General features: G+C 33.9%; 1 protein-coding gene across 1 annotated transcript; it reads right to left on the reverse strand.

Annotated features, from left to right (window-relative positions):
- Window positions 1–1,887: 1,887 nt before the first annotated feature.
- LOC129279821 (G1/S-specific cyclin-E) lies at window positions 1,888–16,309 on the reverse strand. Its single transcript, XM_064094836.1, has 13 exons — window positions 16,227–16,309; window positions 15,937–16,111; window positions 10,880–10,969; window positions 10,249–10,354; window positions 9,882–9,938; window positions 8,557–8,659; window positions 7,299–7,507; window positions 6,405–6,551; window positions 5,918–6,013; window positions 4,094–4,240; window positions 3,653–3,764; window positions 2,842–2,999; window positions 1,888–2,455 (listed from the first exon to the last, which is right to left on the reverse strand). Exons 3-13 carry the CDS (start codon window positions 10,891–10,893, stop codon window positions 2,336–2,338), a joined length of 1,269 nt encoding a protein of 422 aa, XP_063950906.1. The 5' UTR covers window positions 10,894–10,969; window positions 15,937–16,111; window positions 16,227–16,309; the 3' UTR covers window positions 1,888–2,335.
- Between the last annotated feature and the right edge of the window lie 7,696 nt (window positions 16,310–24,005).

Below are 24,005 nucleotides of genomic sequence, written 5' to 3' on the forward strand. Positions count from 1 at the left end.
TCACAGATCTTGGTTGCATTGCCAATGGGAGGATCTACATGGCATTAGTGATCTCAATATTCAAATGCTCATAACTTTCTTATTATTCATTCAATCTTCCTCAAACTTTCAACAATATGTTTCTTTGATTTTTCTCTTTGATATGAATTCAGCTGGTTTCAAGGGTTTCAATCTCCTTTAACTTACAAAGGTTCGTGAGTCCCTTGTGATTAAACATCAAAGCACCATCAATATATTCAAACTATGAAAGAATAATACAAATTCAAAGAGAAAAAATACACAATTAACAAAATATCTCTAAGGCACAATAATTGCATTGGAAATAACATTCATATTTGAGTACATTTGCATGAATACATCATACAGGCAATTCAAACAAAAATATATGGTTACTCATAACTATAAAATATATTATCTGTACAGAATAATTGTTGTGAAATCTTGCATGTCTCCACAAGATAAATACAATTAAGCAACCAAATCATTTCTAATGTACACAAATAAAAGAGATACAAGAATAATGTGGCATCATACAACACTTCAAAAGGGCTTTTCCTCCTAAATCTGTTTGAATATTTAAATTCATGTAAGTGGAATTGAAACTATTAAATATCAATAAATACCACGATAGTAAACTTTAAATTATATATATTTGCAGAATCTAAGAAGAAATAAGTAAACAATTCACCAGTTTTGTGACAAACAAATTACATCAATTGAGCAAGCAACAGAAAACAGCTTAAAATTCAGAGCAAAAAAAGGCATTTATAAATCTAAAACTAAATAAATCAGATTAATAAAATAATATTTATTAATCTACATATTTCAGTGTAAAACATTATTCCTAACTAGACTATATTCACAATAAATCCTGTTTTACAACTCTAAAATGTGAAGGCGCTGCTTCATGAAGCTCGTCAAACTGTAAAAACTTTTAAGTTTTCTTTTCACCAGTTACCAAGGTAACGATATGTGGCTGGGTTTCTGAGCCATTCAAAATCAAGGAAATTATCAGAGCAAATTTAATGGTGATGACATTTATGAAATAATGCCCTGTAACAGTATAAGAAATAAATTATCTAAGCTACCATCAAATCCTATGACACCAAAAAGGCCAAATAAAATCCATGCAATATTATTATTATTTATTGCATAAACATTACTTTGGTCTTTTAATGCAGAACAGAATGATTTTTTTTTAATTCACTTTTTTTAATAAAGAAAGATATTAATCATGCTATTTGTTCAAGGAAACTCATGTACAAAATTTAATATCCAAGGTTTTTTGTATGTCACTGAGAATAATAAAACACAAAGATGGAAATTGCCCATTTGTCTCTGATCATTGAAGAAGGGTATGAGTTTTAGTATACCTAGCCTTTTTACATTTCATTTTGGTGTTACTTTGGGGGTGTAAATTAAATATTTGTCAGAGAATATTCATGGCATATATCCAAAATAAATAATCATGCTATTGAGCACGTAGAGCTGAATTTACAACTGGCTGTTATATCAAAATTATCTTTGCTACAAATCCTTTCACTGTGGCATCGCAGGAGTATAACCTCTTGTTGACACAATAAGCTTGTAAAATGTCTACCTCACATGGATTTTCATGCAAGTCAACTTGTTAAGAGTTCAAGCAGACTATATATCTACAAACTGATCAATATATCAAAATTTAAATTCTCGTTTTGCCAGATATGTTAATATTTTGGATGCCAAATACCATGTCATAGAACACTTAGAGATAATTAAATTTTTGTGAAAACAAAAACATATTGTGCGACTAGTTGTCTAGTACAGGAATTTTCTAATTGCTTGTAAATATCTTTGTGTATCTCAATCAAAGCCAAAGTTTTTTTTCTTTGAAATGTTTATAAGTGAGACATTAATTTTCACACAAGCATATTACTGAACACTATCATCACAATCCTAACTAAGCTTCAACATTATTCCAACCAGGTCTTAAATGGATACCCAACTACCTGGTAAGATGTGAAAGTAAATATAATATGCCTAGCTCATTTAAGATTGAAACCTCTTGCTGGGAAGTTCCAAAGGAAATGGAGAATTTGCCCATGAATAAAGGCATGCCTGAATCCGTTGACAGGGTTATGTTATATCTTTAAACATTTAGAGACGTCATCCTGATCCATTAAAAAGCATTATATTACTACACTAATTACCTAAAAATCTACTTGAAAGAGGAAAAGCCCTTTTGAAATGCTCAGATAAGAGAATAATGGAAAGGAACTCTCTTTGTTAAATAGAAACTACCTACTGCTATCACATTAATACAACTGGCCAAGACGGATGGCATAACCTTCCTCTATCATAGAACTCCCTTTTTTGTCTTTTTATCACTCTGAGGAGGGGTTAAGACACCAGGCACTTGAACAGGACTGTAGCATGAAGACTCTCTTAGCTGCTTTAATTTCTCATGGGATTTATCCTGTACAAAAATAAAGGTCAAAAATTGTGGCATAAATACAAGATCTGGGGAGTTTTAACATAAGTTTATCAATAAAATAATTGGAATCTTCTTCCAGGGCGTGTTTTATTTAGTTGTTCGATGACTTTATAAATTACTAAAACATGATCTTGGGTGCTAGATCAGATTCTCAATCCTTTTGATTCCAATAAGGTAAAGCTGAAATACCATCTCTATTGATTAATTAATTCTTTATTAATTTCTAAACAGCCGCATGCCAAGTTGTTTGTGAAAATTTTATTACTGTTACAGGATAGTTATTCCCTCTTTGTTGAAACACTTAGGAAATTTAGAATAGTTTTAGCCAGATCCTTGATCATCATGGTATACTTGTATAATATACTCACCAATAGTTCTAGACCTGAGCAATGGGTTTGAATGTTGTGTGCATCTCCAGCATAGATGTTTTTGAAGTTCTTGAGCTGAGCCACGCCCACTTCACGGATTGTCATGGCAAAGGCTGTCATCCACTGGACACAAGCTGCTATGTCATCCCACTTCATGCCTAAAAACATCAACAACAACAAAATGTAAGTTAAAAAAAATACTTGGATTATATAGCCGTCAGAACATTTACATACTGAATCTTCCTATATTTATTGTATTTTTTCCCTCATATTTTTGTTCCCCCACAGAATGGAGTGAAAAGTAAAATCACATACTGTAGTCATTGGTCCAAACAATGCTGTTGCCCTTTAACATTGGGGAATATTCATTTAATGTTTCTGGAGCCTTTGGGATTAACTTAAGCTAATTTATCTTAACTAATTGCCCACAATCCAATACGAGCAAGAAAAAACAGGTGAATGGTAAGTAATTAGATTAAATAAAAAATAATTTTCATACAAGTATGTGAAAATTACAATATATATATATATATATATATATATAAACCAACAAACTAAACAAAGAATATTCCACTTTTACTAGTTTCTTTTAATCTTCAGAAAGATCCATTCATTCATTGTATGAATTTGCTTGCTCATTTATACAATACAATACAATTATAGTATTTATATAGTGCTCTTCACAATGATTGTATCACAGCCCTTTACAATATATACATACATTTTTTTCGTTTGGGGGGGGGGCATGAATTGGGACATTTGTATGAAGAATTAAAGGACAGAATAAGGATATTTGAGCCTGAAAACTCACCAGTTACATTCAAAGTGACCTCTTCATTTGTGACATGATAGAGAGCTGATGCTGCAAGGATACTGTAGTCAAAGTCCATAGAACCAATATCTAAGGTACATACATCTAGAAGCTGAAGGAAAACAATGAGAATCAACAATTTAAAATATACTCCAGTACATCTCTATGTACTTCATGATAAGAGAAGACAGACTCACACATTAACATATACACGAGTACACCAGTCCAAAGTGTTATTGAATGGGTGGTGCTACTGATTTACCAATATTCAACTCTTTGGCCCATATTCACAAAAGAAGTTTAAAGTAGACAAAAGAAGACAATCACAAAGAGCTGAAGATCTCTCTGGTTTGTATTTGTGATCATACACATCTGACTTCTCTCAATTCACAGCAAATATCATTTCAACTAATGGCATTATTGAAGAGCATGCTTGCTTACCTGTGCTACTTGAACAAAGTCTGTAGACGAGTATGCTGGGTAGTGAAAGTTGGTCTTTCTATGGGCTATCTCCTCGGCATTACAGATCTGCATGAATGCATTCAGCCAGGTGTTGACTGTGATTGGTGTCAAGTCCCAGTTCAGAGTCTAGAAAAGTAATTGATAAAATTAGAGATGAATTTAAAACAAGGCATTAGCTGGATTGTGCCTCGTATACCTGCAAAAAGAACTAGAAATGTCACAATCTCTTTTGCCATGTAACATAATTATATCCACAGGTATTGTGAAATATCCATCATAGGATTTAATTTCAGATAAAATTTGTTTATCACATGACCTCCAACAGAACTATAATATATATTTCTCATGTGATTGATTTAATGATCCCATAAAGCTTTTCAGAGGTCAAATAAGTACAAACAGCATGAATTATGGAAAGCCAAATGTGAGTCCCTAATTTGGTTTGCTTTATTCAAATATCAAGGAGGCATTGCATCAAAATTTGTCTTCTGATAAGTTGTCAGGTGTGACAATGTTTCTTTCAATTTGCTGAAAAGCATAGGTGTTTGTCTATCACTATGATAACTGTCAGATAATGTCAGCTCACCAGTGCAGACAGCTTTCATGGAACAGTCCCCAGAACCTGGTCTAGATATATATACTTGCTTATTTAGCGCTTAACATTAATTTTATCAGAAGTCTCTAAGTGCTCTACAGTAATGCAGCATAATTACCATGGCTTTAGCAGAGCAGCTGTTATGCGCATTGCATTTGAAGGAATTCCTACCAGGTTCCCATTCACCTCTCATCTGGGTTAAGTGCAGCACAATGTGGGTAAATTTCTTGCTGGAGGAAAACACGCCATGGCTTGGAATCGAACCAACGTCACTCATATTAAAAGACACGAGTCATAACCACTAGACGACGGTGCCCCCATAAAGAAATGAAAGCTAGTCTATTTTTTTTTTACTTAGAAAACACTTCACATGATACTTTGGTTACAATCATATGATATTTCATATCCCGCATACTAAAAATTGGTCAAAAGTCATTCACGTTATAAAGGGTTGCTTGGCCATCAGTGAGGGATGGAACTTTTTAAGCTTCGCTATCACTTTAGCCCATAGGGTTATAACGTGTTATGAACTATTTTGAGTATGTGTGACATAAGATGTCATTGCCACTCAGTTGATTTGTTGTGAGGTTAAAATTCCTCTGTGAGGTCACAAGTATCTTTCTCTAGATGCTTGTAGGTAATTTACACAGGCACTAGCAGTAAAGTGATTTTTTTTAAAGGAAACTTGGGATTTTTTGAAATCAAAATTCCTTATTGTAGAGAAGTATGAACATTGGTTTCCTCTTTTATGGTGTTTCCTAATTTGGAATATAAAGCATATAATCACTGCTTGAATTAGAATGACAAGGCTAACTATCGCTTACTCTGCAAGATGGATGTACTTGCTATCTTTCCTCAGCTTCGCTTCGGTAGCTACATCCACCTTGCCTCGAAAGTGATAGTTCTCCCCCATCACCTTCACCAACTGTAATTATTAGCTTAGAAATGAAATGATCATTTGTTACAACTACCTACAAACATGTGAGAGTTAATTTTGGTTTACCATATTCAAGGTGGTTTGTTAAATTTTTCATTTATGGGCAGGTTTTATTTGACATCCAGCAAGTTACTGATTCACATATAGTTAATTGCAAGTTTTAAAGTGTGCCCTTATATTCCCTGTCTGATGAGGTACATTCACTGGCACCAAAGATTGACTGTCAGACATTTCAGTCATTGTGAAACACACCCTTGCTTGTTATATTTACCATCAACATGATGAGTTCTTGTTCTAGGATCTGATCATCCGTGCATGCTCCATCTGTGACATACGCAAACTCATGGAGCTTAGGTGGGTAGATTTCCTGATGAAATAAATAAAATCATAAAGGAGCTTTATGACTGCAAGCCTCTCACTCTATATTACCAATAAATACCAATGTTTCTCAATAGACCATTCATCTAAACCAGGAATGCCAGAATGAGAAAAGACATTACAGAAGAAAAGTGAGAAAATTGTTTCTTTTTCTTTGCTATATATTTGTAGTCAATAGCTTCTTTTTTTTCATAGGAAAAAGTAGTCTCCAGAAAAGTTGGGAGTATTTTGGGCAGATAGTTGACATCTTTGGAAAAAAATAGAACATCTAAAATATTTCATGTATTGGGATACTTGGAATAATTAAAAGAATCAAGATACTTGAGTAAAAACAAAAAATGTCCAAGGCAAGTGAAATAAATAACAATGAAAATACTCACTTCTAGTTTTGCAGCTACAAATAATGATGTGATACCGATGAGCTGGAGTTTTGTTTTTGGAATATTTTCTTTGGCTGCTAGATACTTATCTACAAAGTCTACTGCTAGATAAAATGACTCTCTATGTAACCTATAAACTTCACACACCTAGAAAGAATAAAGAAAAAAACAAGGGAAAAAATATTGTAAAAAACAATGTAAAACATACCAGACTGAAAAAAAATCTGCTCTTGAATGGTTTTTAAAGATGAGGGAAGAAATGTGAATAATGTAGAAAACAATGCTAACACATAGATTGTTTGATTGTAATCCATGATTCTAAATATTTGAACTTTACAGTGCTATCAATGGTGAGAGGGGCACCATTGTGTATTGATCTGAGAAGCATGTAAGAAGGGTGCAGCCAAAGGCTAATCTTATTGATTGAATAGGAGCAGCTATGACAAACAGAAAATTGGATAGAAATACAATCATTTGTGAAGTTTATTCTATTGATCACCACCCTACTTAAAATAAGCCATGACTTTCACACAATGAGGACTAATGGTAACAATTGGCTGAAGAAGACCTTTCAGTGCATTCAACCTTGTACTTATTTCAGACAGGATGTTCCTTCATGTACAAGCATTATTTTTTTATCTTTACCATCTTAAGGCACTGTCAATCCAAAATGCTTCTATAACATGACAAAATAATACATCGACAAGTTGGATATATTCCTCAGCTTTAGTCATCCATTCAACCTTGAAATCTGGGTGAAAAGAAACAAAGTGCACTGAAAACTCATCTAATCTCGTAACTGTCAAGAATGCTTTTCAATTCATATATAGCTTTATCATCAAATCGAGTTAGGAAAGATGTAAAAAATGAAATTGTTTGACAGCAAAAACTCACTTCAATAAGCCAATCTAGAAGAATAGCTCTCATTCTCTCCCCCAATGATGGATGTCTCTTTAGACAATCATGTTTCCTTGGACACATAGCTTCCTTTCTTGTCATTATACTCCATACCTCAGGTAGATCATCCCAGTGTAGAAGAGGAATAGGTGAAGCTCGGTCTGATACATGCGCAGGAAACAGATTACGGAAGGTCATCCAATTGGCTGCAAATAGAGCAAGGCAAATGCACTGTTGATTCGTTTGTTTTTAAAGGTTAGCTTTAAGAAATATGAGAAACAAGTTGAAATAACAAGGTGATTCACGAACCACGAGTCTTGCCTAATTTTGCGATCAATGAAATATGCAATATGATTTTTTGACCCCTAGATGACCTTTGAAGTTATCATCCTCAAGAACACACGTGTGGTATTACCCAAATATCATTTGTACCGAGTCTAAACACATTGATGCAGATATAAAGAAATGAGAGCAAGTTGAACAAAAATTTTAAAAAAGGATGGAATAACCTCATATCATTTGACCTTTTGACCCCTAGATGGCCTTTGAGTCCATTATCCTCATGAACACACATGTGGTATTACCCAAGGATCATTTGTACCACGTGTAAACACAATTGATGTAGAAATAAAGAAAAGAGAGCAAATTGAACAAAAACTTGACCTTTTAACCCTAAGATGACATTTGACCCCATCATCCTCAACAACATACATGTGGCATTACCCAATGATCATTTGAAGCAAGTGTGATGAAAATTGATGCAGAAATAAAGAAATGGGAACAAGTTGCACAAAAAATACAAAAAAGGATGGACATGACCTCATATAATTTGACCTTTTGACCCTTAGATGACCTTTATCCCCATAATCCTTGTGGCCACCACATGTGGTATTACCCATGGATCATATGTACCAAGTGCAATGCAGAAATAAAGAAAAGAGAGCAAATTGAACAAAAACTTCGAAAAGGGATTATTACCTCATATCATTTGACCTTTTCACCCCTAGATGACCTTTGACCCCATCATTGTCATAAGGTCACAACAGGTTTTAACCAAGTATCATATGTACCAAGTATGAACATAATTGATGCAAAAAATAAAGAAACGAGATCAAGTTGAACAAAAACTTTAACATTTTCGAACAGACCAACAGACAGAAAAAGTGATTACTGGGTCTCTGTCAAAATTCGTTCAGGCAAGACAAATCACATTACAAATAATGATTATTTTGTTTTATATAAATTATATATTTACCAGTGTCCATAAGTTCTTCTGAAGGAGTTGATGGTTCCTTATGCATGGGAACTAGAAGAGATGTTTCTATTGATGACGACTCAGAGATTGGTACCCATCGGTTCTGCGAGATTATCAAAGTACACTTAAATGAGGAATCTTAATGATATCAAAATGTATAGACTTGTGTTGAATACCCATACATGAGGCTGTTACTACACGTAAATGCTTGACTTTGCTTGTACATGTATAATGACATGATACCACAGTACAGTGAGGTAATTAATCATACTGTCACATCCCTGTCTTCATTCCCATCATTTACTCACACATTCACCCCTCCAAGGCAGGAGCAAGTAACTGGGACCATGTTTGACCCAAGGAGAGCTCTCTCTCTCTCTCTCTTACACATTAACAATACTGAGCTTGTATGTATCAGGTGTGTTTCAGGCATCAGTAAATAAACCCATTCTCTTGTTCATTCAAGTTGGAATTGCCTATTGTCTTGTAATGAATGGAAAGTGTTTGCAGTGCCAAGTCACAATAAAAGCTCCAAGGGAGGGGATCAATACAACATAACAAGTTCATTAACCTATAATCATTAAATCCTTATCTAGGCACTGGATATATAAGATGGTAGAGAATAATTACATTCAGACAATTATAGTTGCTGCAAGTAAAAATCTAGGGGCATACATGTAGTTATCAAGGTTAATAAGGAACAAGGATTTTTTCAAAACAAAATTGACCAAAATAACATAATTCTTAGATTGCAGCTAGAGAACTATAACAATTTCCGATAGATTACAGAAATGATAATCTTCACTCTTTTAGTACCAAGGGGTTTGTTTGTTCCCAAATTCTACCAATCATGTAGCTTGCTTGATTTTCTAATGTCAGTACTTGTACATGTAAGTTTGCAACAATAACTGATACTAGTCTACAGAATCTTACAGATATGTAGTACACACAAGTTGTAGGAGTAAAAGAATAACAAAGGTTGTAGGAAATTAACCTTTCTTTATGATACCAAATTTCCATCAATTAAATTTCATGCATAGAAATTATTTTGAAATAGAATTGCGCTTCCAATCTATATCTTTCCATCTACATTTTTTATTTGTTTTATTCTAACATAAGGATTGATCCCTTCCCCAAATCTGCAGTTTTCTAAATACTTAATCATTAATACTATCATCTAAACTTTGACTATTTTCATGACAATATAATATCCATCTTTTTAATTTGAGTAAGGCCAAATAAAATTTGCAAGTCTCCTGCGCAACTATACATGTAGCTGCAAACTGCACAGTAAGAATCAATCCCTTAACTTTGTATCCACTTACCTCTATCCTAAACTGTTGCCTTCTCCTTTGAACACCTTCAGCTCTTGATATACTACTCTGGAGTGATAAAATACATAAACAATGTATCAAAGTTATATAAATTATGCTGATGGTTGATGGGATATTTATTATTCAAGTTAAAAACAAACATGAATTGCAGAAGAGTCTTGACAAGGTTTTTCACATTGGAAGAATCTTTTGCTATATAGTAAGCAAATGAGCTATTAGTTTCTGAGTTGGAATATGAAGGAAGACACACAGTTTCTCATTTATTTAAGTTCTTTTTTATGATTAAAGTATGCAGATCTATGTAATCTTAAAAACATGAATAATTATTTGAAAGAAGAATGACAACACAGATACTTACCTTGTCCTGCTCCCTTGTTTTCCTCTTTCTTGTACACATTGAAATATTTTCATCTGTATTGCACTCGGATAAAGCCTGGTTGTCTTGTCTCGCTTGCAAACGCCCACTTGCAAAATAAAATCAAGAGAAAGTGAGAAAGGTGATTTAAAGAATTAAAGTGAAAAAAAATGAAAAGCAATGGGCAAAGTCACCAAGAGTATGGGTGGTATATTCAAGAAAGCACAACATCTGAACATCTATTAATCTCAACTACATGTACATGCATTCCAAAAAACTTCTTTTATTGACATGAGCCAAGGGCATTGCCAAGTGTTGTGTGATTTCAAGTCCTGGATTACAATCTTGAATCTAATATAAAATAATCCTGCAAAAAATGGAGGAAAATAAATGAACAAAACTTTTGTAACGCAAAGCCAAGGGTAAAAGAAATATTACTTAACAAAATTAAAAAGGGTTCACAAATTTTCTTGTACATAAAGAAGTGTCAAATAATGCATCTCCCCACTCCCCCCCCCTAAAAAAAAGGGGGAAGTGAATAAATAAAAATAAATAAATGATAATAATTTCACATCTGATAATTCAGTTACTAGTGTTACTCTGTTAATCTAAGACATAAATAATTAAAACATACCTCCTCCGAGACATATTTCAGTGCAGTATCTAGATCCTCTACCCGTTCACAGCTTTCTTAGTTTGCTTTTGTATTGGAGGTGAAATCTTTCTGGAAGTTGGAACAAATTAACATTACTGTTTTCAGTTCAGTTAGACAGAGGAGACGGGCTAAAAAAAAAATCAATTGAAATGACACTGTTATTGAGTCTGACACTGACAGGCTGAGCTCTGGTTTTATTCTTAATTTATTTTTTGATGAGATTTGAGGAACATGTTTTCTTCAGAATATAAGAAATGTTTTGGGGGAATGTTGTTAGATATAATTCATGCTTAATCATCAATCCAATTTTAACTAGAAATTTAATTTGTCATGGGGATGAAGTAGGTGATCTGTCTGTGATTCTTATGATTGCCATACCATGTTCATGCAGACCAATAAGATCATCAAGATGAAAACTGAACTTTTATTGCGGAAATACGGGAAGAACATGTTGAATACTCTTGAAATACAATAAATAGGGTTCTGTGAATAGGTCTTATACCATATTAGGTGGTCTGTTGTCAATTTTTATTGACCATCATCATCTACATGTACAATGTATAATGCAACAATGAAACAAGTACTGATGCGAAAAACGGAAATCAATTTTCTGATCATGGCGATTATGATATTAGTGATGACCATGATAAAGATGATTATTTTGATGCAATTATGGCATATATATAATGAAATGAGGTAATAAAATTAAGTCATTCAATGGAAAAATAAAATAAAGAGGTGAAGAGAATGGAGGAAATTATGGTAATTAGTATTAGTAGTAGTAAAATGGTATTTATCAAAACGAACTACATATGGCAGCCAGAAAGCTGAACTATATTTACATTGATAAAAAATTGATATTGATTCGGAGAATCAAACAAGTATATAACAGACATGATTCAATAAGACTACGACCTTAAAAGTACAACTTGAAATTAAGAATTGAGAGAGTAATGTAATGCAATAAGGAAATTAAGTGATGAGATGAAATAATAATTAATTGCAGTACTGAAGAATCATCACTATTATCATCATCAACAAACTTGATACCAGAGAGCAAAATATATTTCGCCAGGAAAGCTACGTGTTTACGGTCCAATTTGCGAGGGTATAAAGACGAAAATGGTATATAATGTATGTACTTTTTGCTCCAACACTACATGTTTAGGTTCCGATTTGAGCGAGGTGTGGTGGTACTTAAGCCCAATGTAGAAAGCCAAAGGTAAAGCCGACGTAAGTATGTCCAGCCGCACCGGCCTGCGCTCAACATACATGTACCCAATTTGATTTTTTACCTGCAAGTGTTCATGGAGGTTAATAAGTCATGAAATCTCTGGAAGTGATTAATTTGACATTTCATCCCATCTTCATGGAATCAAATCAAATACAAAGTTTATTACAAACTAACTCATCACTCCAGTTGTCAGTTGGTTTAGTTGTTTGTTAAGTTGCTTCTCTGACGTAGATCTAATTGTAAATCAAATGTGCAAACTGCAAACACATACATAGACTAGAAAAAGAATTGCTGGGGCTATTATAGATCTAGATCTATTTAGAGGTCAAATTAAGGGAACGCTTGTCAAGGGGTAGGCCTACCTTTTGTTATTCTGAAATAGGGCCTAGATCTACATGTACTTGTTAAGGTTAGGGTTTCACACGCCCATGCTTGTTAAGGGGTGCATTTTCAGACCATGGAAAATACTAGTTTAGGGTGCTTTTTGGAACCCCATGGACATGATGGACGCGCATGGTATCCACTTGTCAATGGAAGTGGCCCCCAGGGTCAAATGAGTGTATGAAATTTCTAAGTTCTACTGTTAATTTTGTATTCAAATATAAAAAAATAGAGGAGTCAACAGCTATGAAATAAGTTAGTGTCTAGATCTATATATTTATAGATCTATTGAATTTATGCATTTTCAAACTTTAATGGCCAATGGTGAGAGTGCATCCTATCATTTATTAGACAGCTAGCAGCCGTCTGTTTCGAGTTTTTTTACATTTAAATTTTTTTTTAATTTCTCCTCGTACACAGACGGCTCGCTATCGTGCAGCCACCATTAGGGGGTTAACAATGCAAAATCCCCCCGACTGGGCTCATCGATTTTTGTCTTTATTTCATAAAAATATTAAAAAGAACTGTACCAAAAATAAAGATTATTCAGTTTTGGCCTGAAATGCACCAAAACGGGGAAAAATAAACTTAAAAGGGGGAAAAACAGTGACTTATTTCGGCTGTCGTGCAACTTCACTTCCCTGTTTTATCCGAACTTAATACATAAACATATGGCCATTGAGTCCCCTGTACAGATCGAGCTAGAACTTCGGTCTCTGTATTTGGTGAGTGGAGCCAACGGAATTCAGCGGAACAACCAACATAACAGAGACAGAACCTTTTGGTCTAATCATTTATCAGATTTATCAAGTCTTCTGTGACTGAAGCCTTGAAGGAGTGAAAAAAATCTGAAAATGTTTTAATAATTCCTGCGAAACAGCGAATTTTCAGTCTAAGAATCTTAGTAAGAGAGTCTAACTCAAATGAAACCATTCTTGTACTGCTCGATTTTTCTTCAGCATTCGATACAATTAAACATGTACTATTGCAGAGGTTTGGCATAACGGGTCTTGCTTACAAGTGGTTTGAATCATATTTGACTCAAAGAAAACAGAGAGTAGTAATAAACGGGTTAGAGTCTTCAGTTCATGAGCCTTGTATAGGCATACCCCAAGGTTCAGTGGTAGGTCCGGCTGGTCCGCTGTTATTTACCATGTTCTCATCTCCTCTATATGATGTGATAGCGTGTAATGGATTATCTGGGATGTGTTATGCTGATGACACGCAAGTATGTTTCTTTTAAACCATGTAACATTGATGATGCAATCTCCCAAGTAGAAAAATGTATAAGGGAGATCAAACAGTGGTCCACAGGAAATGGTCTGAAATTGAACGATCAGAAAACAGAGATTTTACATCTGTCATCTCGTTTTCGCAGAAGTATGAAACTTCCAGTTGTTAAGTTTGATACATCATCAATTATGCCCACGTCAACAGCCAGAAACCTAGGTGTGATATTTGATGAAAATATGGTCATGAACAAGTTTGTTTCTGCAAAATGTAAATCAGCATCTGTTGCTCTATGTAAACTTGGTAGAGTTCGGCAATTCTTAGATGCAAATACTACCAAGCAGCTTGTCCAGGCTCTTGCGATATGTCATTTAGATTACTGCAATAGTTTACTCTATAGGATGCCCGATTCCCAAATTACAAGTAATTCAAAACTCTGCAGCACGACTAGTCACCCGTACTATAAAATATTCCCACATCACACCTATCTTAAAATTACTACATTGGCTCCCAGTCCAGTCACGTGTAATGTTTAAATTACTGCTTGTAACTTATCAGTGCCTCCACGCAATGGCTCCAAAATATCTAATTGATTGTGTAGTTAAGTATGTGCCATCTCGTAATCTTCGATCAGCTCAAAAGGATCTTTTAAATTGTCCTTGTGTTCAGACCAAGTTTTATGGAGAACGATCCTTTGCCCATGCTGCCCCTTCACTTTGGAATACCACCCCATCATATGTAAAGAACTCTTCTCCACCCAAGTTTAAATCCACTTTGAAAACATATTCAAAAAGACTTTTAAATGAGTTAGTGCCACAATTTCCAGCAAATTTCTTTTTTTTTCCTTTGCCTTTTCTGTCTCCTTTAAAAGCACATAGGGACGCATTTGGCAGTGATATGCGCTATATAAGCATGTTGGTATTATTATTATTAAATAAAATTTTGAAGAAAATTGAAGGAATGTTATTGTTATTAACAAGTTAGATTTCGTGATTGTCTAGATTCTAAATCTTATCGCCTAACTTAAGTATGGCAGTCAGTCCAAACTTCGCAGACGGTCATTACCTAAAAAACTAGCCAATATCCTTAAAATCTGACATCATCAACGTGAAAAGCGACCTAAAATTACCCTTTGGTGTAAGTTTCTTTAGGATGAGTTCAGTATTCATGAAAATATTGACAAAAGATCGGCAAATTTGTCACCGTTAGCGCCCGTTTTGAAGAAATCTGACATTCTCAACAAGCATCACGATATCACCATTTTGCAAGCAGAAATCATCAAAAGTGTGAGTTAAATGTGGTACTAACCAATTCTATAGCATTTTGCCATCAATCTGATAAAGTGATATAAATATTTCACTTTTTGAGCTTGAGTTTTTGTTTAAATCTCCACAAAAACTTTGGTCCGCGAAGTTCGGTCACACTTTTTCTGAACGGTTTTCCAGCACAGCGCGCATTCGCCAGTCTTTTCTGTATTATTTTCAAAATTGACTATTGTCACATATTCATTTATGAGTTTGGTATTATGTGAACATGTTAATTTATCATTGATTTATGAATAATAACCCCTTGACCTACTTACATTTTCGTCCATGATTTTATAGTTTACGATCTTGCCGTCTATGTGGTAACTTTCTTAATTGAATTGGTTTTGTATAATTATGAATATTTTGTGAAAAAATTGAAGCCTGATGAACATTTTTGAAAAGTGTGCGAAGATTGGACACCCCATCATACAATTATAATTAAGTTCTAACAAAACTCAAAGAAAGGAAGAAAACGAAAAATAGGGCCTAAATTAGAAATCTAGATCTAATATTCAATTATAAATAAAATTCGTAAGAACACAAAAGGATCTGTCAATTGACAGATCACCTAACATAAATTACACAGATATCAAGATATTAGGCACTTCCAACTACTGGCAAGTCAACAAAAAGCCGGCCCCCGACCCGGCGCCCTGTTTCACTCCTTGGCTTCAACATATCAGCAAATCCACTTTGTTTTCCTCTCCCGCCCGATTAAAGAGATTCTAAGTTAGGTTAAATTTTTGTCGAATATTGCCCCTGTTTCACATTTCAAAATATTCAATCTCAGACAATCTCCTATAAATGAATTAACAAGTTTATTCTGCAATACGAAATATCATTTTCTGACAGAATCAATAAGAAATTTCACTTAAAATACGAACCTTTTTTACCTGCACTCTAGCTCTTCAGCAAAACTTATTCCCCGCGAAAGCTGCTCTGTATATAGCGGGAGCGTATACCCAAACAGTCGGCGGCGGCGCGTAAGAAGTGATCCTGTGCATTGACCGAATACTCACTGGCGGGAGTTTAGTCTGACCGCGAATATCCAAACGATATCTGATGTTTCACACATAAACGCGTAAAATAAGAGATAAAAGATATGGATATTTTCGCTAATTGAAAGAAACTATATCAGTATCCTAGGATTCAAAGTGATTTGCTATTTGTTAACTCTAAATTGAAGGAAAATGAGTTTATTTCGACTATTTTTTTCTCGAACTCGGGCTCATTCAATTACACTAACTAAGAAGTCTTGTTCTATCTTCAGCCCTAAGCTTAATTTTTTTACAGAGGTATTTACCTTATAAAAATGATTTTATTTTCAATACAAAAAAGAAATAAAAATAATAAATAGAAAATATAGAATGAATTCATATCTATCAATTTGTGAATCGATTACTAATAAAATTAATTAATTACGGATTCAATCGAACTGAAACAGGTGAAAAGAGACTAACAAACCTAGATACAGAAAAGGAGGTAAATTCTGTGGAGGCGGGGCTTATGAACGTTCAGATCAGCGATTGGCTGAAGAGCTACTGACCTTCTACCGGAAGAGGGAATCAGCTGTTCGATAGAAATCGCGGCAAAGGCTTTGTATAAAAAATACCTCTCTCACAGCAGGCTGGCTAAGGCTGAAGCTAGTCTGCAGGCACAGACCCTGATTGGAAATTTGATCAATAAGTGTGCCTCCACGCAAAGACTAGCACATACAAAACTTGCTGTTCCAGCGAGAGAGCCTTCAGTACACAAGGCATGAGTAGGCTGCACATTCAGACCCTTAACTCGAGTGAAGGGTTTGCCCAGCAGACTAGGCTGAAGCTGTGACGAGCGAAACGAGGGACGTGTTGAATCCAAAATAAGAGGCGGGAAACAAGGCGAACAAGAGCGCAAATGCATTATGCATGTAGTATTCACTGGCGTAGACGGGGGGGGGGGGGGCTAGGGGCTGAAGGCCCCCCTCAAAAAAGGAGAGAAGGAAAGTGAAGAAAAATATAAAGATCGAAAAGCTGAAGAAAAAAATTATATAGCCCTACTGAAAAAATAATCGCTCACGCTTCACATTGACTTGAGTGGGATAATTATTTGATAAAAGTAATAACTTGGGACTTAAAATATTCAGTTTTCAAGTCAATTGCACTATAAATGCTGTCCATTCCGAGTTTTCCACGGGAGTAATTTATGGGGGGATATATCCCCAACTTTTCGGAGTGGGGACTGGAGTGTAGGCCTACAGTCACTCCCCCCACACACACACTTTTTTCAGCATGCTTTTATTAAGGATTTCATTCAAATAAATTCAAGATAAATACAACAAAATTGACAAATGTTCATTTTACATCAACAAGAAAATATTTACCAAAATATCTTACAAAAATATATTTACACACATAAAAAAAACTGAGGCAAATAGGATAGAATGAAATTTCTTTAAAAATATATTTTTGTATATAAAAAAAGCTTAGCCCCGACCCTCTATGTAAGGTAATGCTACATGAAATTAATATTGAGTGATTTGCAGAAAAAATTAAAATAATTGTTCCCTAATCCATTTTATATTAAGTTTCCACATATAAAAAACACGTACATTGACATATACACCCATACACACACGCACCTATAACCAAAACAACACACACATGCACAAACATACATATATACAAATATGTTCATGAACATTTAATTTTGACATAGGGTATATACAGAAAAAAAGAAATCTGCAAATCAGCTTGACACAATTAAGAAAAGGGGAAATTGAAAAGAAATAGTACACACATACACACACCGTCACACACCTTTTTTTCAAACACTTTTATATTAAGGATTTCATTCAAATAAACTTAAGATAAATACAAGCAAAATTGACAAATCTTCATTTCATATCAATAACAATTAAAGTACAAAATTATTTACCCCCCAAAAAAACTGAAGCAAATAATGATGGAATGAAATACCTTTAAAATATATATCTGTAAATAAAATGAGGTCAGTCCCGACCTCCTATATAACCTAATAATACATATAATTGATAATAAAAAAGATTTGCAGAAAAAAAATCAACACATTGTTTGTGCATCCCCAATAGATGTTACATTATATTAGGAGGCTGCATTCTACAAGCTTCGCTTTTTTAGCAGCCTCCTCCGTTTCCGACCTGTTATCTTAATTATTACATATAATAAGTTTCTTTGTTTTATTGATTATATCAAGATGTTTGTAACAAAACTTATTGTAAATGATTGTAAATGATTGTTGGAAATGGAAAAATAAATGAAATGAAATGAAAAATTAACAGGGGTGGATCCAGCCTTCGCCAATAAGGGGGGGGGGGTGAAATTTTTTTGGATCTTGATTATATCAAGATGTTTGTAACAAAACTTATTGTAAATGATTGTAAATGATTGTTGGAAATGGAAAAATAAATGAAATGAAATGAAAAATTAACAGGGGTGGATCCAGCCTTCGCCAATAAGGGGGGGGGGGTGAAATTTTTTTAGCCACATTTTCCCCGATCGGCCAAAAAGTTGATTTTTGTTTGTTCCTTTGAAGGGGTAGTTCTAATAGTCACTAATCTAAGCTTATTCTTGTAAATCAATCGCGAAGCGCAAGCTATCTTTTTTATTTCATGTATTTTGTCCTAAAATTTAAACATTATGGGCAATGTTTTTTTTATTCTAAACGAGATATGTATCCAACTAGATAATTACTGCGAGCGCGAAGCGCGAGCCAATTTTTAATACGTTTTGATCTGATCAAACAAAGGATCTGTTAACGGCTGCTTGCAGTTAGCCATGGAGACGTTATATATTTTAACAATCAAATAATGCGAGCACGAAGCGCGAGCTGGAAATTTTGACATTTCTAATTGAAGAATTGAAATTCTAAGCACTTTTTTGTAATCGTTAAAAAGATAAGTATATAACTAAACAATAATTGATGCGAGCGGAAAAATTCAAGATTTACACCTAATAATGGGACACTCTATTCATGTTTTGTAAATCATGAAAAGGATGAGTAATTGGAAATATTTTTACATTACATTACATTATTCTTACTGTTACTTATCAGAAAACTTTTATTCCTGATGCCATTAGACTGTGGAATATTCTCCCTGCCATTACAGTTAACTGCACTTCAGTAGCCAGCTTCAAGGCTGAGGTGCAGAAAATTCAATTGCGCTAAGACTGCGCATATTTTATTTTATTTTTATTCATTTATTTATTTTTGTTTTATTTATTTATTTATTATTATTATTTTTTTTTTCTACAAGTACGATGATACACCAACCTGGTGGACTGTACTTAAACGGATGATGATGATTAGTAATGCGAGCGCAAAGCGCGAACAAAAATGTTTGATATTGTGATCTGAAACCGGGATAATGTTTTAAATAGAGAACAAGCTGCGTATCTGAATAAACATGCGCGCGCGTGTTTCAGATTTCGACCTAGAATCTGGGCATTCTAAATACTTTTTTTTAAATAAATTATGAAAATCAATAAAGCGAGCGCGAAGCGCGAGCTTAAAATAATTGATATTCAGATCTGAAAAAGGGTCAATTCAAGCTCTTTATTTCAAGCACTTTGCAGGAAAATTGTGAGGTGGATATAAAAACATTATCATATGAAAAATGATGACTATCTTCCCATTTCTCTTCCTGAGCGCGAGATGAAACTTGTCGATATTCTATTCTGAAAAAGGGACAATTTGATTACTGAATTAGTATCTTATTCATTATTCTAGTAGGCCTAATGAGAGCGCAAAATCTGTTAATATTATAGCCTGAAAACTGGACATTTAAAGCACTTTTGTAATTATGAATAGGATGCAGGAGTTAATGTATTTTTAACAATCAATGCGAGCGCAAATCGCGAGCCGAATTTTTGATTAACTGTCAGTTTGTTATAGAACATTGAGAAATCTGATATACATAACTCATCAATCAAAATACGAGCGTGCAGCTCTAGACAATTTTTTTGCAGGAGTTTCTGCATCTTATTCATAAATCAATGATAAATTAACATGTTCACATAATACCAAACTCATAAATGAATATTTTAATTGTGACAATAGTCAATTTTAAAAATAATACAGAAAAGACTGATAATTAAATCATACATAAGCATGTGGTACAGTGAGTTCGGTAAAATACAGGGGCCAGCTATATCTGATTTGAATAGGGATATTTTGAGAACTGTATGGAATACCCGAAAATAAGGTACCTGACAAATCAGATTTTGTTAATATTCAGACCATAAAACATAAATTTTTACAGAGCACTTTTTAAAAATCAAGTTGTAAATCAAACACAATAATGAAAGTTCGATTTTTCCGACCTTAAATGTGTGTTGTATTTTAACTTTAAAATTTGATACTATAAGCTCCATATTGAGCAAGATACGGAAATCACCTTATAGGAAATGGGAGCGCGAAGCGCGAGCGAAATTTTTTGTTATTTTCCAAGTCTTCCCCTAATCTTATTTTATTCACTCGTCTTCCTCCTCTTATGTTTCCCCTTCTTTTTTTTCTCCTCTCTTTTCCCTTCTTTTTATTTTCCCTTTTTTTTTGCTCCGCCAATGGGGAGGGGGGGCGGGCCCCTCGGCCCCCTGGATCCGCCTACTGCATTAAGCTTACTTACAATGAAAAAAAAAAGGAAATTGACATATAAACCCGCACATACACATAAAAAAACATATATACAAATATGTTAATGAACATTTAATTTTGACATTACAAACCCCCCCCCCCCCCAAAAAAAAAAATGAAAAGAACTAGTACAAAATCATCAACACTCACGCACTCACACACAGCCAACACATCCACACACATAATTAAACAAACATATACAAAATGTGTTCATGAACATTTAATTTTGATATAGAAAACAGAAGAAAAAAGAAATCTACAAATCAGATTGACACAAGAGAAGGGGAAATTAAAAAGAAATAATACAAAATCAGTCATAAGTCACACCAAAAATTACACTCGCACCTCACTAGACACCTGTTCACATTCAAATCTCTATTCACCTTCATTTCATCCCATTTCTGTACTTCTATGTAAACTTATCTTGCTTGGCTTTGATGCCAGGCGACTTTCTTTCTCAGTCTATGCAACCCGTAATAAAAATTTTATGTATTTTGATGAAATAGAGTACCCGGAATTCAGCTCCCGAATAAAAATGGCATATTTTATAAACAAAACAACAGAATTAACACATTTATGTCTATTAGAATTTTCAGGTAATCCTAAGAATATATCCATCCAATTCATAGTTCTTAATTCAACTAAAATAAAACGATCAATACAAAACTTCCACAGAGGTTTAACATTTTTTTCCGACATGTTTTTTTTATTATTGAGGATTTCATTTAGAAAATATCAAGATAAATACAAACAAAAGTAAAAAATCTTCTTTTCATATCAATAACAAACTACAAAAATATTTAACCAAAAAAAAGTGAAGCAAATAATGATGAAATTAAATACCTTGACAAAAATATATATTTATATAAAAAATGTATATAAAATAAACTCAGCCACGACCTTATATGTAACTTAATAACACATATAATATTTTTTTCCCCGTTTTATTTCAACAGGGTAGCCCTTTCAGTTACAAAACTGCTCTACCAAGGGGCCCTGCACAATAAAAATCAAATAAATATAAATAACAATTCACACACAAAAACTTAAAACTATATGCTTAACTACAAATATTTACTCAAGTATTGAAAGACTTGCAGAAAAAGAGAAAAATCAACAAATTGTTGTTGCACCCCTAATTATTTTTTACATTAAGCTTCTACATTGTAATGAAAAAAAAGTACATTGACATATACACCCACACTGCAAAAACTCCGGTGTTGATTTAACACCAACCGGAATCTATATATGTCCACACCAAAGAAGTGTTAAACAACACCATGCAGTTTCGTTTTGGTCTAACACCAGATATGTGTTTATACAACACCAATTAGTCAGGGACCTGAGAAGCGGGGGTGCTGGGGGTGCTGCAGACAGTAGAAATCAAATTTCACAGTCTTTTTCGCCCCGCCCCATGGCCCTGGGAAGCGTGGGTGCTGGGGGTGAAGCACCCCCAAATTTTGGGGTTGCTGCATGTGTTATTTTCCATATAGGCAGCACCTTCTGGAAATCTAGTGGTAAGTTGATAAATGACAGAAATGTAATGAAAATGAACGACGTTTTGTATACCCCCCCCCTTAGAATTATCCGACACAGTACTTAAAATAGTGTTTAAATTCACCCTTTTTCAGATCGGAATATCAAATATTTTCTGCTCGCGCTTCGTGCTCGCATTATTGATTTTTATAATAAAAAAATGTATTTGCAATGCCCAGATACTAGGTCTTACCCTAAACACGCGCACGCATGTTTATTCAGATACGCAGCTTAATTATTTAGGGGCTACTCCGGGCTGAAAATATTTATATCAGATACAATTTTATGAAAATCTGATAACAAATAGTTAAGTTATTTAATTCTAAAGTTTAGCAATATTTTATGAAAATGGTGATATGCATGTCGTCATGAATATTTAACAGGTGGGTTGACATGTGCGGAAATCTGTCCCCAAAGGTAGGGGGACCACGGCCTGGAAAATGTGACAAGCAAAAAAAAGAAAAAAAGAAAGTTTTTCACCCAAAATGTAAGATCATTTAGTCCAAAAGGTATTATTTCGATTGTGAAGTGAGGTATTTTTCTCCATGAAAGACCAAAAATAGTAGGGGGGACATTTGATATTGTGTCTCCCTACTATTTTTGGTAGAGGGGACACGTCCCCCCTGTCCTCTCTTGGATTTCTGCCCATTTTGGTTGAAGATGTCACATCCCCACTATCCTGTTTCTTGTGTTATTACACTGAATCAAAATTGTTTCATTTTATCATACCAGTGTGAATGATATGTCTCCCTTATAATGTAATAAGTTGCAGCAAAGAATATCTAATAGACTAAATCAGTTGTCAATTCAACTGTTTTTGGTTCTTGAAGGGAAAATATTAAATAAACCTAATTTTATATTATAAAATACAAAAGAACAAGTGGGGATATGACATCATCCGTTTGCTCATTGAATATTAATGAAGACATGCTTAAAACTGTAATGTTCCTCCTGGTTGTGTTTATGGCTCCTACTTTTTTATATTACATTGTTTGGGCTTGATTACATGCCCTTTGTTATTCTTTTTTCTTCTATCTGTATTTTCTCTTCTATCCTTCTTTCTTTAATCCCTTTTCTCTTCTCCTTTTCTTTTCTCTGTATCTCAAATGTTTTTATTCCATGTGTATTTATACTGTTAATAATAGTGTTTGATATGCTACATGTGTGTTTTTATTGTAACTGTTTAGTGGACATTGAAGATATAACATGCTCTGCTTGCTTACATGTAATCTCTAAATTTGATAATAATGATGAATGCCATTGTCTTTCTCCTGTTTGTATGAACTCTATTTTTGCATTCAGTGAACTTGAAACTGACAGATTTTGTGCAATTATTCAATGCTAAACAAGTTGATGCTTTTGATTTTCAATCATTAAATTCTTTATCTTATGCCAGTGATGACACATATTTTGACGATGATGACGAAAATGATAATATACCAATAAGTTCACTTATTCAAGATTTCCAGCTAGATTGTAAATATTATTTTGTTGATGAATTTTCTTCAATATATGAAAATCAAACTGATACATTTAGTATTCTTCATTTTAATTCACGAAGTTTAAACAAGAATTTTGATGCAATATCTAATTTCATGTCTCATATTCCTTTTCAATTCTCAATTTATGGTTTTTCTGAAACCTGGTTACATAATAATACCCCTATGTTATTTACCGTAGATGGGTATACATTCATACATTCTGATCGAATTCAAGGTCGATGAGGTGGAGTTGGTCTTTTGATATCTAACATGTATAATTTTAAAAT

The sequence above is a fragment of the Lytechinus pictus genome, chromosome 2 (genome assembly GCF_037042905.1).
Source record: "Lytechinus pictus isolate F3 Inbred chromosome 2, Lp3.0, whole genome shotgun sequence".
In the NCBI taxonomy this organism is placed as follows: Eukaryota; Metazoa; Echinodermata; class Echinoidea; order Temnopleuroida; family Toxopneustidae; genus Lytechinus; species Lytechinus pictus.